Source organism: Lichenostomus cassidix, chromosome 1 (assembly GCF_008360975.1).
Source record: "Lichenostomus cassidix isolate B80296 chromosome 1, HeHo_3.0, whole genome shotgun sequence".
Taxonomy (NCBI): Eukaryota; Metazoa; Chordata; class Aves; order Passeriformes; family Meliphagidae; genus Lichenostomus; species Lichenostomus cassidix.
Genome location: NC_139479.1, coordinates 65,798,466 through 65,816,950, shown reverse-complemented (window position 1 = coordinate 65,816,950; position 18,485 = coordinate 65,798,466). Strand labels below are relative to the sequence as shown.

Here is an 18,485-nt window from a genome sequence, read left to right as displayed (position 1 = left end):
GAGCAAGATTGGGAGGAAAGCTATGTTGCAGTTAGAGGTGGCAGTGTATGATGTAGCTTAATGCTCCAAAGGTCACAGAACTACAATGAGTTTGATGGAAAACAGCCTTTCTCCTTATTTTAAGTGGTTCCTGCTTTGATTACAGGCATTTATTATAATTATCAAGAGATTAGTCTGTTGTTATAGAATCCTTGTAATGGAACCATTTAAAAGGAATATAATGGCAGTTTATTGGATTTTGCAAAGGAAAAGAGAACAGATAAAGTGGTGGTTTTTAAATGGATCAACTGCTGCCTTAAGCATACTAATTTTTTCCTTTTGTTTAACTTCACATTACTTTTTGTTTCACAATTTTTAGTTACATACTAAAGAAGTCACTTTTGAAATACTGAAGATATTTTACTTGTAACATTTTCATTGCAGTTTAATCCCATGGAGTTTAGTTGTTAAAGGCATTCCTTCCAAAATGTTCTTACACTATACATATCATAGGTGTACCGTCTGACACAGCTGCTTTGTAATTTTTTTCATATCTCCATTTAAAAAATGGCAACAAAAAGAGGTATTTTTTAAATCAGAATATATGTAAAAGAAATTGTGTCTTCTATATTATATCAGTTGAAGTGCAGCTAGGTTGATTTCTGATTTTTATTAGCAAAATACCATAATATTGGTGAAACCAGGTGAATTCTTTCATGTTTATGCCAATTTCCCCTGCTTAACAGCATACAGTTGTATTTACTGCACTTACTCTAAAAGAATAAATGTTAATAATATAAAATAGTCAACTTATTCAAATGTTAGAGAATACTATTTGTAATCTAGCTGTGAATGTAAGAACTGGATGACACTGGAAAAATTTAAAAGCTCATAAGCTTTGGGAGTTTTGTATTAGAAGTTAGTTTATATTTCAAGACCAATGAATTTTGCAGTGTGTGTAAGTATGTCTTATCCTTTCTATGAAACATTCCACTAAAGAATAATCACAGAGCCTAAATCCTCCTGCTGAAAACACTCTGTCCTACGCTCGTTAGCTGAGCAATGGCACGAGTTACTCAGTGCTGCTGTTAACCTGGGAAAGAAAGTCAGCTGACTCAAACCTAGTTGACATGGGGCTATCTAATGGCAGTGGGGAATCAGCCCCAAAATAACAGTGAAAAACCACATAACAGCAAACTGCAAGAATAGGATTACAAGTCTGTTACTCCAATATTTGTCGGCTGCCAGCAGAGGAGGCCTGGGGAGGAGTGTAGTATTTCCCCAGGTGACTTTATCATGATACTCCCTCAGCATATCCTCCCAGCTTTCAGCAAATTGTAGCTCAGGGACTTCCTGAGCCAGAGGTGATATCCTTGAGTTTAATAACTTCTGGTGGGTTTTTTCCCATCTGTGAAAGGAAATGTCTTATCCTTTTAAGAACTCATTTAAACTTCTGCTGACCATGATATCATGTAGCATTGAGTATCCCTACCTTGAGCATGTCGTGTGACAAATTCACACAAAGTGCACCATCATTTGTTTTGAACTTGTTGCTTGATAACTCTATGTTCTCTCTAGGCATTTTTTTATGAGAAATACTGAGTTCTTGTTGTCAAATCACCATCTTGGTGCCATTTATAATATTAAAGACCACTATCATATCCTTCTCAGTTATGTCTCTGTTCTTTAGCTGCGGGGCTCCAAAATGGCCTTTTTCACCTTCCTGGAGGCTCCCCTAGCAGGCTGTAGCTTATTCTGGAGCAGGTCTCTGTTAATCCTTCCAGCTGGAGCTATTTTACTTTGTGTAATAGTCAGAGAGAAGAGAATGATACACATATGTACTTGCTTCTGTCTCATTCCCACCCACCCTCCCTCCTGCAGCTGTAATGTGCCAGCCAGGTTGTAGCTTTATTGCCAAAAGGAAGCCAACTGGGAATGACTAAACCTTCCTCACTGATTCAATATTTTCGAAAGGGGAAAAATAAAAAGACTTGGATTCTGAATTGGAGCAATGTGGTAGGAGATGAGCCTGAGTCTGAGCCAGATTTGTAATTCTATGGTTGTAGCCCTTTCATTCCCCATTCCAATTAATGTTTTACTAGTGTGAAATGAGCTAGCATCTTCAGAAAAGGCTGACAGTGTTCCATTCCACAAAACTTTCGTGATTCATGGGGGAAGCATGCTGTGTCCACCATAGCTTTTCTTGTATGATTGTATTTACTCTCAAATAGAATCAGCTGTAATGGTCTAGGCACAAATTTTTATTTGTGTGTACATTTGACAGAGACACTTTGTTGGCAAAGCCTGAAAAAAGCAATTTTGATTTGTTGTCACAGGCTTTGAGAGTATCACCAGACCATTGTAGGCATAATGTTATATAGTTAATGGCATTCTGGTGCCTTTGGATGTTAGTATTTAGGGTGTATGAGTGTTTCACAGTGATCAATGGTGGTTCCTTCATTTTTTGATACTCAATGTACAAATTAAAAAGTACTTTGCTTGTAAATATAACTTGAAAATTAAGGAAAGTGACCATGATTCTCCCCTCATGCATACATCTTGAGCACTGAATGATACATAGTGACTCTTGGGCAAAAAATTAATCTAGGGAATAAGACTTCTCAAAGCAAGGAGAGATTTCTCTTCGTCTTTCTACAAATTCCCATATATTCCTACTGCCGAACCTACTGGTGTATTAAGTATTAATATAGTATAGTATTATAATTATTATAGTATTTAGAAATATTATGACTGTGTTATACTAATTTGCTTTTATTATTTTGATATGCTGTCAATCTTCTCCTATGGAGCAAAAGTAGAACACAGATTTGATTGTATTTTTCAAAGTTTTTTATCTCACACCAGAAAAGCATTTAATATCAGAAAGAACAATGACCTTGGCTAATTGCTTTCTTCCTGCTTAATTCAAAGGCCTGTTGCAGGCAGATGTTCACGAAACAGTTTTGGAGATGTTCACAAAACATTTTTAATGAACATTTTTAGTGAGAACACCAAGTATCATAAATAAAAGAGCTATTATCAGCTCAACCAACAATCCTTCATGATGTTTCCTGTTTTTACCTTGTACTCAGAGATGTCAGTGTTTCTTGTGAATCTGCTCTGAAGGCAGACTCTGAATGGTTTCATGCCATCAGCCATTTCCATGATGGCAGAGCAACCCCTAAGGGAAGAAATTACTGAGTCTGTGCATTTGTGACTATTAACTGGTGACTGATAAAGCTCGAGCAAATCAGTGTCTGAGAATGTATTACTGGGAGTCAGTTCTGGACCTCATGTCTCCTTGAACATGAGATTTTTAACCTGTTTCTTTTCTACTATGTTAGCCATACTGAGGCTTGTGCAGATATTTATTTTATCAGCAAAGAGGGTTTTGCTGTGCAAGGGCCAATGCTGCTGGTCAAAGGCTGGTCAGAAAGCATTGAGACTCTCTATCAAGCAAATAAATGTAGGCAAATTAAATGATTACTGATAGGGAATAGGTTCTGAATCATACTGCCTTCTTGCTGCTTGCTGAATCACTACAGTCAGAGACACACTGCATTTGTTTTTAATGGTAGTTTTTTTCCCATTATCAGTCTTTTGAGTTATACTGCTTGTTTGGGAGATAATATTGTTCCCATCAGGAATTAATTGATAACACAGTGTTGTAAGTGTGGTGAAGAGTAAAGATAGAGTATTTTCATAGCATTTTACGTAGATATCATGGTACAGTGTCATTTTTCAAAGGGCACCCTGAAGCTAAGTAATGAAAGTATTACCTATATTTTTCAATGGATAAGATAAATTGAAGCAGAATCCTTATTTGCTGTGAACAGGCAAGTCATTTTTGTGTGTGACATTCCCCCCCCAACCACACAAGAAACTTCACACAGGTTTAATGTTGAACTAGAAAGAGTTGTTGGTTTCTTGGTCCATAATTCAGCTTTACTGCTCCATGGGAAGATATTGCTGCTAGAACAATAGTAGATCTGATCTATTTTATACCTTAGTTTGTATGTGCAATCTGGAGCAACATCACTAACTGCAGAACATCTACAGAAAGACAAGGATGCTTCAAGTCAATGATAATATAAGTATGACTAAAGTAACTTAATTTAGATGGTTTGGAAAAAGAAAGACTCATGGAAGGTTGTATTCTATAAATATCAATCAGCAAAACAATATAGAGGAAAGAACTGAACTATTTTGTCTTCTGCTAATAGGATGAGGAGCCTTTTGCTAGTTCACTTATACATTAGAAAAGAAATAACATAGCTGTTGAGCAATACAGAGTTCGGGCCTGGTGTGTGTATTAACTGACCTAGTCACATGTTGCTTTGGTTTCTTGAATAAAGTCTGATATACTAAGTAAAAGCTATTCTAGAACTGTCCAAGAGTTACTAATGTAATTAAAATACTTTAAGGCAGGAGATGAGAATAAACTACATTTGTTTTCTGTAAAAAAGATTAATAATCTTTCAGAGTGATTTAGCAGCTCTTCACACTGGTGTCAATTCAATCAATTTCTTACTAGGCATCTTGGAAGCTTTTCACTGTCTTTTGTGGTTTGCGTCTTATATAAAGAAATAAAATAACTTCAACTAAAGTCTTATTTTAATGTAATAAACAGCAATTTTTATATATCTTTGCCAATTATTGTTCAGTCTGTAGTATTAAAAAAATTGATTGATATTCTACCATCAGCATAAAGCATTTTTTTCAGATAGTGGTGGACTTAAGCTCCTAGAATTGTTCCTGAAACATAGCTCATTTTAAATACACTGTTGACTTTAATGGGATTTTTTATAGGCATATACTTAACAGAATCGTAGTTCCTTTAATAATTGGGCCTAAAAATTATATTTTTTAATAAAAATGTTTATATACTACACCACAGATTCAGACTCTCCAAAATAATAGTCTTGATTTTTTATTTTGAATTATACATAATAAAGAGTATTTTGATTTTAAGTGTTTAACTGTTAGACTTTCTCAAGTGGTTTAATAATATAGTCTGAGAGTGTCAGCTTTTTTTTTATTGTTTGAATTTATATAGCTTTTGTCTCCTGAATTTCTATAATTTACATTCATTATTAGGTGCCAGCTCAAATAAGACATTTGCAGTCTGAATCTGGTGATTTTAAATGCTGACTCTCTGATTCCCCATTCCTGTTGTGCAGCAATAAAACCATAAGCCCATTCTTTAAAAGTTGAATTTTGAAATTTTTTTGAATTAATTTACATGAAGAAGATGATTTCTGTAGCTGTTGCCTATTTTATCTGTCAGGATTCCCTTTATCAGGTCAATCAGGTGATGAAAAGGTACCTCCATGTTGCTTGTAGTAATATAAGACTGGGACAAGTCAGTCGACCACATTCTTCTTTTCTTTCATTTAAGAGGACCCATATAGCCTATAACTCTATATTTTCTGAATCCTGCCTCTTGGATTTCACTCAGTCATGTGAGTTCTCTGACTTGATCCTTCCCTTGACAATTTACATAAGTCTTAGATGGCAGATTTTTTCATGAGAACTCCAGGTTTTTCCTTCTGCAGTGTTGAGACCTTTGTTACTTGATACAGTAGCCGTAGGATTCCTAACTTATCACCCAACTATTCCCAAGGTGAAACTAGTTCTCTCCATTGCCTGCGGAATGGGCCTGGGTTGATTAGTTAAATGTCAATAATGTAGACATCTTAAGTTAGATAAAAGAAACTCAACTCAGCTATCATTTGGCATAATTTGACAACCTTAATCTTCCAGTAAATTGCAACTGTTAATTGCTGGTATTAACTTCCCAGTAATTGAACTGTGTCTCCCAGGTTGCAAGGAAGGAAAACAAATTCTATGAGGTCACAGACAATTTGGTCCCTGTAGCAAAAGCAGTTTTCAACACTAAGGTGATCGTCAACTTTGCAGCATCTTCAAACATAATATCTATTGAGTGACACAGGGGAGATCTGGAGCAGGTAAATTAATTGAGAGGCTACAAAGGAATGAAATTGGTGAAGAACAGAGAGAGCAAACTATGTTTTCATCCAAGTTGGTCATTAGAATTTGGAGAACCTCTGAGGCTGACATGACCTGTGCCATTGTTCTTAAGCCATATGTGACTTTTCAGCACGTCAAGACCAACTCTTTCCAAGGATGTATCACCAGAGCTTTGGCACAAAATATTCTGAATTATCCAGATTCACAGCTGAGAGCAAGTAAACCAAAAAATGCCTTCACCAAATTGCCTTCAAACCCAGGTATAGACTAAGTCCAGCTCCATTTTGTCCCAATTTGTCCTGCTTTTGAACTACTCTTAGAATTTTGTCTTTTCTCAACTCATAGTTTGCATTTCACAGTTGTGTGAAGTTCTCAACTTTCGCTTTCTTGGATCAGGAAATTTGGCTACTCATGCTCTGAAGGGAGAGCAGCACATCCTTCTGTTCCCAGGTGTATGGCTCCTCCCACCATCATTTGTCAAATTCAGTACTGAATCAGTCAGTAAGCTTTCCTTTCAGTTGTAATAATAGATGGGTTTGAACTCCTTTCTCACTTTTCATCTTCCATATGAACGGCAGTAATAAAGTCTCAAAAAAAACCCCCAAAGCCAACAACCTGCAATGAACATGTAAAGGATAAAATCCACTTAATTAGCAAGGTTGAGGATTGTAATTCCTCATGGTGACACAGAAAAGTGGAGGAGGTTTGTGTAAATTTATTAAACTGCTGCTGATGATTTTTCTTCAATTGTAGTATTCATTCAAGAACATACACCCAAATATAGCCAAATGAACATTCTGTAATATATTTGTGAAACATATCCCTATAGTGAGTCATACTATACAATAGCAACTAAACTGTGAATGTGACTGAAAAATGCAGAAGTTTCACATGGTCATGCCACAGATTTGTGCTACATACAGGGGAAAAGACATCTGTATCTCATGATTGTCACACAGAATTGTGTAACAGCTTAAGTAGCTAAAAGGAAGGAAAACATTAGAAAGTATACCCAGAGTAATAGATTGCTAAATATTTTGTATGCAAAAATTCTGTAGAATATATGCTGATTGTTTTTCAGAACCCAAAAAAATAGTAATTTTATTTCAAGACAGAAAACAAGGAAGTTATAATTTGATGTCTTCTTTTTTTTTTTCAATGTCACGTCTGCTTCTTCTTGTATAATGTTTTCAGAGCCCAAAATAAATCATTAGGTCATGATGATATATTTTGAGATGTTTTATAGGAAACTGTTTATATACTTCTGAAGAACCTCTTGACTGTCAAAAATAAAGTATAAATAGAAAAGTTTTTATTTACTTGCCAAGCTGGCTTTTTAGCTCTCACAAAAATTCCCAGGAACGGGAAAGATCAAAGTTAAGATTACTTCAGTATTTATTTGATTGTATTGTAAACATGGTCTTTATTAAAAATTCTATAGCATTCATAGCCATGGCTCTTGGCAAATGTTTATTTCATCTATACAAGCTATATTTGGGGATAGGAATAACTGTTTATTTGTCAGATAAGGGATATCCACTAATTGGACCAGTGGGTCTTTGTTTCAGTTCTTAAGAGCAGCATTAGGTTTAAAGCTAGATATGTGCTTTCTCTTAACTTAAGCTGCACTTCTGGATGATACTCAGGATAAAAATAAATCTGAGCCAAAAAACTTGCAGGACATGTAAAACTTCAGGCTTCTATAAATTTTAAATTAAAGGACTTCCAATTACCAAGCTTGAAATGGCATTTTGCAAAAAGAAAAAAACAAACCAAAAAGAAACCCACATTCTTTTAAAATAGTGTATTATTAGACTTGCATTTTAATAAACAGCACTGCATGATGAAAATTAAAACAGTGCCTAGGTAAAACTTTATTATTTATTTATTAGATTTTGATTACTGATGCTGTTTGTTGTTAGGCCTCAAGGAAGCTAATTATTTCATCTCAATGCCAGGTTAATAAATTAGCTGTCTTTAAACAGTTGCAGCTTGAATACTTTATAAAGGTTTGAAACAGTAATTCATTATGGGTTTTTAAGATATAGTATATATTAAAAAAAAAAAAAAGCCATGTCTCTAAGTGTTAAAATAACACTTTCAAAATATTTAGACAAAACATTTTCTCTTTCTTCTAATTGAAGACTTTGAGAGACTAAATTTCTATTCCTGGATTCCATAACCTTCAAGCCATGACTTACAAACAAGTAACTAATGAGATAACAAATCCTGGCTGTCTATCTCAACCATGCTGTTTCTGTTAAAAGTGCAGCTCTAGATTTTTTGACAAGTCATTGCTGGTTTGTCTTGAAACTGGACTGTAATTTGTATGCTCAGTAGGTTCTTCAGCAGTTCTTTCACAAGAAATTCAGACACCTTAATCTGTGCATCTGGAATGGAGCAGACAGCTGGGACAGCATCCTCATCAGCAGTCACATATGTTATCCCTACTTACAAGTCTGAGCCTTTAGTGTTTGACCTTTAAGTGAGCCAATGAGGCACCGAAGTTTTCAAGAGCTTCAGCAAGCTCTTTTACTTTGGATACCCACTTGGAAATCTGGGGACTGTTTTCATTTCTCCAAGCACACTAATCCTAACTAAACGAAATTTTAGCGACTGTTAACTCTTCCAGAATTGCAGGCAAGTCATAAAAGCTCAGATTTTTTAATAAGATCAGATACTGTGATGTCTCTGGGTATATACTTAATATGATATATAAAATCTTGAAATACAGAGTGACTTGTTTTTCTTGTAGAAAGTCCCTGCTTCGTTAGTACAAAATCTCAGAACTTCTGCATCATGCTGATGTAGGCTATATGGGGGTGATGTTAACAACAAGCCTCCAGCTTTGTTTATTGGAGTTTCTTAATGCAGCAGTATTATTGTCATTCAGAATTCAGTGGGAAAATGGATTGTTGTGGTTTGGGTTTTTTCACAATTTCTCTTCAGAAAAGTTAGAAAAAACTACTGAAAGAATCTAGCTGCATTCATTCCACTTAGAGCAAAATACCCTATCATTTGCATGAGTAGTGTAGTTAGTGCTCATGCAGAAGGCAAAGGAGGTGGGTGTCTCTGTGAGATTTGAATAATTTGTTCTCTCAATCTTCCCTTTTCTGTTCTACAACTGAATTGATCAAATAATATAAAAAGAACCCAGAAAGGCAAGGGTTGCTTTGAGCAGGAGTTGAGATTTGGGTTTTTTTCTTTAATTAGTCTCTATGCAAAAAAGGAGTCAGACAATAAGAGGCAAGGCTTAACTGCAAGAAAGAATTCTCTTCCTTTCCAGTGGTCATAACACCAGTTTATTTGGATTTTCTGCAACCATTGTTCACCTTCCCGAGGCAGAACTGAGTCACCACACTTCCTACTCAAATGCACTTTGATGTTCTTGGCTGAAAAGAAGTAGTGAGCTGCATTTTCAGATGAATTTTGTCTATAGAATTGTTGCTCAGAGAATATTTAATGTTTGAAGTCAAAGAATGAACTGTAATTGAAAAAAACCCCCAAACTCAATACTGTAAATATCTTAAGTTTCATAAGAAATGTTTTAAATATCATATGTGTCTATTAAAGTTAACTTTGTTTGAAAAAGAGCATCTTTATGGCAAAATTAAAAATTGTCCTAAAACTTTTTCTATTTAATTTATTAAATCAGCATTTTATTCTGCTAAAATTAAGATAAGGAAGTATTTTTTTGAGATGTTTGTCTGATTTCTTATGGATTATAGTTCTAAAATCACACAGTACTTTTCAGACAATTTTGACAAAAATTTGTAATGTTTTATGATGTCTCCTGGTTTTGTGTTCCAAGTGTACCCACTTTTATTTTTCTTTTAGTTTGACACATAATATTCTTAAGGTGCAAAATAATTTTCACACCAGTAGGTAGTCTGCTTGTAACAACAGTAGAAGAATTGAATGGGATTTTCATTTTAAAACCCATTTAAATCAGAAACATTGTTTTGATCAAATCTTCTCGTAAAAAAAAATGATGATAGAATTTCCTATGAAAATACCTGATTTTTCTTTTTCATTTTTCTAAATTAATGAAAGTCTTCAAATGTTTTTATTTTCATACAGTATTTTCTAATAGCAGGACTGTGTAAGTTACTGTCATGGTGCCTATTTCAGATGTAATGTTATAACAAACATACTGTCAAAACGTAATTTTTTTTGCTTGAAATCTGATGATCATTTTCTAGACCTAGTTTTGTGTCAATGAAACTTTGAGATATCTCTACATTTTGAATAAGAAAAGCTGCACACTTAGCATGGAGTACATTTTACTCAATTTTAGCCACCTATAGTTATGCTTCAAGTCTAAGCCATTCTATCTGTCTCTTTTTTGCAGTCAGTTAAGAAAGAGGGAGATGACCCCCAGTTCTTTCCATCTTGGAGTTTGTTATACTATGGCATCATGGCAGCACTTGTGAAATCTTACTAAGTACTCATTGTACTGAGATAGCATGACATAAAATATGCATTAAAAATAAAAATGTCCTAAAGCACTCTATGGTCTTTCAAGATATTTTCCAACAGAGAATTTTACCCAAATTTTCCTTTATCTAAGACTATAAAATGGCTTTTTGGGCTTTTTGGGTGTTTTGTTTCCTATTTGTTTGGAATGGCAGCAAACCACATTCTGAAACTGAATAAAGGTTCCAAACCAGAAATCTGAGTTAAACCAGAGTATTGTTCCAATCACTTTCTTTTCTGTTTTTCACATACAATCTTTTATGTCTTAATTTTAACCCTAAATTTTATTTCACTTTGGTGTTTCTAAGTGTACAATTTATTATCTATATAATGTGGTGCAGTTTCTTTCAATTGTTACTAATTTTCTCACTAAAAAGCCCTTTGTGATTCTGGTGAGTCAGACACTCACCAGACAATATGTATTTGCTTTTTATATTGCTTAGTTGTTCATTCAGTGCCATTGGGTTAAGTAAAAGGAACCAAGTATATAACTTTAGGAAAGTGTATTTTTCATTCAGCTGTACTGCATGTGGTGTCCTACAATTGCCCATTAGTATTTGGATAGATTTGACATACTTCTCTCTCATTACTTTAAATTTGTGTTTAATGTTAAATTAATTGAGTAATTTTAAAATTTCTACCTACCTTTAGTTTTACTTTGTAGACATTTGAGTTATTGCCATTTCCATTACTATTTTTAAGAGGTATGTGGCTTTCGTCTCTCTACCTTTTCCCCTGTATTTGGCTTTCTGCATGGTTAGTCTTATTTCCCTACAACTGATGCTTCTTGGTATAAGTTTAATACTTCTTAATAATACAGCAGCCATTCCAGAGTGAAAAACTCATTCTGAAGAACTAAGCTTTATAAAACATCTAGGCAATCAGTAAATTGTTAGTCCATGTTCATTTGTGTATTCAGTATGAGTTTATTCCTTCAGACTCTATGTAATACACTAAAATCCATAATCCTGGGATTTTACTGCCTTACCAGTTTGTGGTTTAAGTACTACCATACAAATTAACATCTCTATTGTCACAGCCTCCCTTTCGCATCTACAGATATTACTCTCCTTTCTAACATATCATCTAACTGAAGATTAATTAAAATTGAGAGATTTCTCTTTTCAGCTTTTGAAGTGTTCTCAATTTTGTCTCTGAAACTAAGTCACAGAAATTTCAGGAGTTGTAAAGTTTCATTAAAAGTGTGTATTAAAAAATCTTTTCCCAGTGCCTCAAGAAGAAAATAAAAGCCACATTAATCACTTCCTCCTTTCTGACAAAGGTGTTACCCTTTAAAAGAGTTCTAAGAAAGCTCTTCTTCATAAATTTAGTGGATTTAGAATCATTAGGTATCTTCTGATAGCTTTTGCTGTCTTTCATTTGTAGCAAATTTTCCTTTGTCTCTGTTTTGTCCTTCATTATTAATGCAAGACCATTAGTAACACGATCATAGGAGAGACACTGTGTTGGCAGTTCTCTTTCTGCTTTTCAAAGGTGATTACTCTGCTCCTGTTCTGATGATCCGTAGCATTATTTGCTGTTAGTTCAAGTTTCTCTGTACTCTATTTCATCCTTTTTTAAAAGTCCAAGTGGAAACCCTTCCCCTCTCTTACCATCTTTTTCAATTTTCATGATATTAGGTGTTTCTCAGATTCATTACATCTTTATTCCCTGAGTTTATATTTCCAGTTTTTAATATTATTTGCAATTACTGTATCTATTGCAACAGTATTTCTGAACCTTATTTGCTGCTTTCTTGTTACAGAAGGCTTCTGCTACTTGGATCTTCTGGCAAATAGATTTATATTTTGGCTTGCACTTTTTAACTGTTACAAATATTGCATAAGTATTTCTGTATTTTTTCTACTTCAAGTTTTATTTTATTCCCTTTGTATTTTAATGTCATTCATTTTCTCTTCTTTATATTACATTGGGGAATACTTTATACTTTCCAAATATGCATAGTTTTCCCTCATTTCTCAAAACATAGTCATAATTCCACACTGTGAAAAGAATAATTTTTCTTTTTCAATATATGCCCCATAAAAGCAACCAGGACTAATTTTTGAAATTATAGAGCATAAATTCCTTGACCTTTCTAGTATTTTCCCAGTATTACAAAGACTATGGATTCTCTGAGATCCTTCCAGTTCTGTGACCCACCTCTTTTCCAAAACATTTTTTTCCCCTTTCCCCATGCCTGCAGGCTTGTTCCTCTTCATTAACATATTCAAACTTAATCTCTTCCATCTGGCAGCCCATCCTTTGGGCTGCAGTCTGAGGCTCTTTTATGGACATGTGTACTGCTACTCTCTGCTCTTTATGTTTGCCACTAGTTGCTCTAGCTGTAGGTGATGTAGCAAACTGCACCTTCTACACAAACAGGGACTGAGCTTCACAGCCATGCAGCTGCTGTCACAGATGCTGAATGGCCACAGGATGGACAAACATTTACAGTTTAGGAGAGCTAGTATTCATAAGTCAAAGAAAAAGCCCTTCCCATGCACTTCATTGCAGCTATGGCCGGGGGAGTTAACAGAAAATCTTTTCAGAAGTTGTCTTTTGTTTAAGTCATGGGGATGTGAAAAGGCATGGAGGACTTTACTGTGCAGACTGACTTGACATTCCTCCTAATTGTGTTGGTGGCAGAGCATTCCACAGTTTCTCCCCTGAGAGGGTAATTGAGCTACCTGAAACACTTTAGTCTGCCTAAATAATCTTTGTCCCCCTATGTATGGAAGGGGTGTGTGTGTATGGTATGTCAGTAAAGAATATTATGCAGAATTCTGGGCAGATCTGAGGTTTTGAGCAACCTGCACCTGTGAGACTTTAAAGCTGTTTGCTCCAGCTTATCAAAGTCCACTTTGGCTACCTGGGGAGGCATAACACCACTTTACCTCTCCATCCGCTGCTAGTGAAGAAAAATTTATTTGAAGTAGGAGAACAGAGACATCAAGCTGTCAAGTGGGCACCAGTGATGACAGTGGCAGTGAAACAAAATTTTTAATCCTCCACTATGTAGTAAAGTAGGGCTTGTTCCATTACAGCATGTACTTTCTTTTTCTTTATTAACTATATGAAATAGTGCACATCTGAAATACAGGATTAAGTTATGACATGCACACCATTCCAAATAATTTTTTCATTGTTAGTAGCCTTGTAGTATTACTGGTTTCATGCCAGTTCTCATTATGATGAGAAAGATTTATATTGGATTATACTATAGTTTGTAAGGAAGTTATCTTTGACAGTTAAACTCATCGTGCAGACTTCTTTTGGTTGTGTGTTTTAGGGAGAATTTTAAATAACTGTTCAGTTAAAGGGATATAGATATATTTCTCTTTTCTTAACAGTCTTTAGAAGTAGCTCATAAATGACGTTATAAACTTTTAGTTCTTAAAAAAAAAAATTCATTATGATGTGCTTAATATGCACTTCTTCATTCAAACAAGCCTGATTCAAAATGTCACTTGACTGGTATAAGATATGGAGGAATGAGAAATTACATGTAATCTAGTTGGCTGTGGAAATAAGGATTATTAAGAATATACATTATTAAGAAAAGTAAAGCTTATTGAAATATTGTACTTGTCACAGAAATAAATTACTAAAATTACTTGATTTAGTCAAGTCACTTCAGGGGAAAATGCGTTGTAGCAGAAAGAGATATGGGCGATTTGCAGGTGTGCCTAATACAGCATTAGGAAGTGTAGTTCTGCTTAATTTACAGCCATCATTTAGATCTACCTAACATCTACCTAAACTCCTGAAAAACCCTAAAGCCTGAGTAATATCCACAGCATTAGTATATAATTATTTCTAATGTACTGTAATCTATGGGCTAATCAATTTAACACTGATTTAGTCCATAGCACTGGACTTCTAAAGCAGGTTAAATTTTCAATTTTAGGCTGGAACTGGTGCCACTGGCTTTTACTTACTAGTATTTTTAATCTAATCTAGAGATGTAATAATATAAAATTTTAGGAAAATCTCACATTTTTTTCTGCCTGTTATTTAAGTGATGAAACTCAATCATTCAAAACTTCCAGTAATATAGCTATCATCTTTTGAAGTGTGTGCTTTCTTTCTAACAACAAGAGAGGAAAAGTACCTTGTCTTTTTGTTAATGATGTTGCTCGAAGTTTCAAAAAGAAATCTTAGATCAGCTAGTAAAAATGCAGAAACCTTTTCTGTAGTATTGAGGTACTATCTTCCAGTACCTGGAAGCATGTAGTAACATTGTGGGATAGACTTCTGTAGAAAACTGTACAAAGAAACTTCAGTTCTGTTTTCAAAAGTCATATAATTTGTGATTAGGAATGATGTTTCTGTTCTCTTTTCTCAAAATTTTAATTCTGCACCATTATTACATATTTCAAGCTTCTGTCCCTGGTGAACTTGTAATGTTTTTTTTCAAATCTGCAGAATAGACTTAATCCTCTGAAAATTTCATCACTTCTATACTTATCACTTCATTAAAACAGTGGATTTAAAATCTGGTTTACTTTAAACTGAGAATATACAGTATTCCTCAGACTGATTAATCAAAGTAATGAATTACCAGATTAAACACAGAACAAATTAAAAATGTAGTTTTTTAGTCTCTGAATATTTCTTAATTTCATAACTTTTTTATTCTTACATATTTAGATCATTCTGACCAACCTAAGAGTCTTTTTTTATTACTGCCAATACAAAAGAGTTCTCATTCCAGAGAGCTCTTAGTTTTTGAAGGGATTCATTATTATTTTTACTCTAGTTCTATCATGAATTACTCTTAATTGCTTAAAATGGGAAGGTTTCTCATCTTTCAAAAACCCACTGAAATTGCCTCCTCACTGCCTGTAAATAAGTAAAATGCATATTCTGCAAGGCAGCAATTAAAGTAGGACTTCACGCAGACTCAAGAAGCATATAGTGAAAATGCCATCCAGAATGTAAAAAACATTTACATTGACTAGAAATGTGTGCTGTTTCTGAGAATTTGTAAGTGGCTAGAAGGTAAAGATCCACTCCCCTTGGTGCTCTTCCCCCCAGAACTGATCCAGGTCTCATGAGAGCATTTAATAAAGTTGGACAATAATTAATGAAAGCATTAAAAAATGTGCTTAAGTGGACTGTAAAAACTTAAAAGGTCTGTTCTACATTAGCATATTCCTAGTTTTTCTCTGGAAATGGCTACCAGCATATAGCTTCTCAAAATGAAAGCAGTATGGAAAACAGTGGCTGAAGTAATAACTAGAAAAATCCAGCAAAGATGTAGCCTGTACTCATGAGTTAAGAACTTTTTTCTCTTTTTTTTTTTTCTTTTTTTTATTTGCCTTTTGATCATGTACCTCCAGAGTATACAGACAGATTGATAATGACTGGTTTAAAGCAGTTGTTCCCTAGTTAGGGTCTGCAAGGTCATGGTCTGCAGAGTAATTTTAAGTGTATAGTCCGTTCAATTATGAGTTTGATGATAAGGATGCATCCACAGACATTTTGGGTTTTTCCTAGTGATCCAAAAAGCTTTTAAAATGTTGTCTGAGAATGCAACTTTGCCCAAATATCTTACAAAAAAAGATGTGGGGGGTTTGTGTTGATAAGGTCAAGAAGTTGTCTGGAAGTAGAGCTGGTCAGTTCTTTCGAACCAAAGTTCAATACCAGATGATTATACGTGTATATGTTTTGGATTTAATATAGATTAAAAATGGCTTATATCATTCTATAGGAGTTTGGTATTCTTTTGAATGTAAAAAGGCAATGTAACACAAATATGGCCATGGTTGTTAATGGCTTGTATTCGCTGGGAGCTATAAAATCATCCTAGTACTCTGTTAGTGCTGGAATAATAATTTACCAAGACAATTACCACATGGTGGAACTTTTTTTCTGCTCTAATTCAGTGTTATTAATAATGAATAAAATTGCAATTTTCTCAGGTTGCTAGGGGCAGTGGGGAATTATTTCAATGAATATTTCAGCACATTAGTTTAATCATAGTTCCACAAAATTCAAGTGGGCAATATTTTATACTTTTAAGTTCAGTCTGCTAAGGGACCATAGTCATTAAATTGCAAACTATTTGCGCTGAGGTCCATTCTATGATTTACAAGCCTTGTTAAAAACACTGTAAAAGAAAGCAAGCTGTGCCATTAATACTTGTAATTTGATGCTGCATTTGTTAATGGGTTCAGTGTGATTAATGTTTTTAGCAGCAGGCAGAACATTTTGAGACAGGCAGTGCTGGGGTTTATAATACATAAATGCATGTATAGAAACGCTAGAATATTGTAGGTTTTAGTAATACATGTTTTTACAAGATTGTATTCCTGAAATGGGAAAGCAGCAGTGAAATTATACTATAATGTATGTAAATACAGTTCAAGCTGTGGTAGGTGCTGATGTGTGTGTTCTTTATTTTGCAGCCAACTGCATGACTTCTGGCGCTTGGATTACTGGGAAGATGATTTGCGCCGACGGAGGAGATTTGTTCGCAATGCTTTTGGGTCTACTCATGCTGATGCTCTCCTAAAAGCTGCTGTGGAATATGGTCAGTATTAACTCATGTTTAAAAATACAGCTTGTGATGTTTCCTTGATGTCCATGAATGCCTGAGAATCATGTCCCTTCTTTTTCAAGGACAGTGCTGAGAATTTCTAGGACAACATATTCTTAGAATAAGGAATTCTTTCAATTCTTGCACTTTAATGAACCAGAAGACTTGAGCTTGTGAGCTGTTAAATTCCCTGATCCCCAAGGGATTCACATTACACTTCCCTAGCATTCCCAGACGCTAATTTTGAGACAGTGGTAAAAGCAACTGAACTTGTTTCTCTGGAGTGACTGAATGAAATAGGTCATCAAACTAATGTGTCATAATAGTTCCATTGGAGACCTTTTGTGAATGAGGATTAAAGTATATCAGAAATTTTATCCTGGCATGCATAATTTCAGCCAAAAGTATTTTTTCTTCAAACCATGAAATGCAGAACAATCTGTTAAGAATAATAATTTTTAAGGGTAACTTGTGATCTGAATAGTGAATATATAGAAGTTTTAGTCTTAGAAACTGAAGAATTAGAAGATGTTTGATTTTCATGGAGATGTAGCTGGAGTATAAAAGAGGAATAAGGAACATGCTTACAGATTCCTTTATATAATTTAAAAGTTTCATATGTTTTTGACTTCTGTACAGCAGACTGAACCTGAAAACAAACAAAAAGACCCTATAGCATATCAAAGACAGGGAATTTTTTAATGGTATTGAGACAGTTTTTTTCTGTTTGGTTGGTTGGTTGTAGTGCTGAAATCTGTAATGCTTAAAAGAAAATGCTAAGATTCTTTAGCATTTAGGAGTAAAAAATTGAAGCAATCATTCACAAAGCAAGTTGAACCATTCATCTGGTGTTTAGCCAAAGGCTAATGTTGCTGAAAGTTCTGAATGTGATAGATATAAAGCTAACTCTCTATGACCTACACTTTTCACCAACTTTGCGGCTGTTGAGGCAAAAAGCTGGGATCCAAACAAGGTTAGACATATTAATTAATATCTGTGTGCAGTTATACTAGCAAGTGTAACTTAATACTTACTTAAATGTGAAAGCTATCATGAGCAGGACTGCAAGTCATAAACTGTTCTTAAGTTGGGTTAAGGAAGCTATTTCCCCTATTAGTAGATGGTATTTCATATTTGACAAAGGATTATTTTCCCCATGTTCTTCCAAAACATCAAGATAGAGATTTTGTCAGAGTCAGGAACAAAACTGTGCTAATTGCTGCATTGCTTTTGAAAGGCAAATAATCACCAAACCCATGGACTTTATAGGTGTATAGCACCTGTTAGTGCATTCAACATACATGAAATTTAAAACTCAGGTGTGCACACAGATGGTGCACATCAAACTTAGTGGTTGCACAAAAATTAACAATAGACTGAATTTTGCAGAATAAAAAAAAATAATTCTAGCGTTTCATGTATGTATTAAAATTAACATGGAATTTTAAACCAGCACACATTAAAGTATTAATGGATTCTATCTAGATGTACTTAC

At 34.5% G+C, this 18,485-nt stretch overlaps 1 protein-coding gene across 8 annotated transcripts in view; it reads left to right on the top strand.

The window, feature by feature from the left end:
* The window catches only part of NBEA (neurobeachin), a 470,218-nt gene that overhangs the window by 262,050 nt on the left and 189,683 nt on the right, over positions 1–18,485 (top strand). For all 8 annotated transcript variants that reach the window (XM_085061526.1, XM_085061583.1, XM_085061573.1 and 5 more), the window contains one exon: positions 16,860–16,984. In XM_085061526.1, coding sequence (XP_084917652.1) covers positions 16,860–16,984 — 125 coding nt within the window. The remainder of the gene's footprint in view (positions 1–16,859; positions 16,985–18,485) is intronic.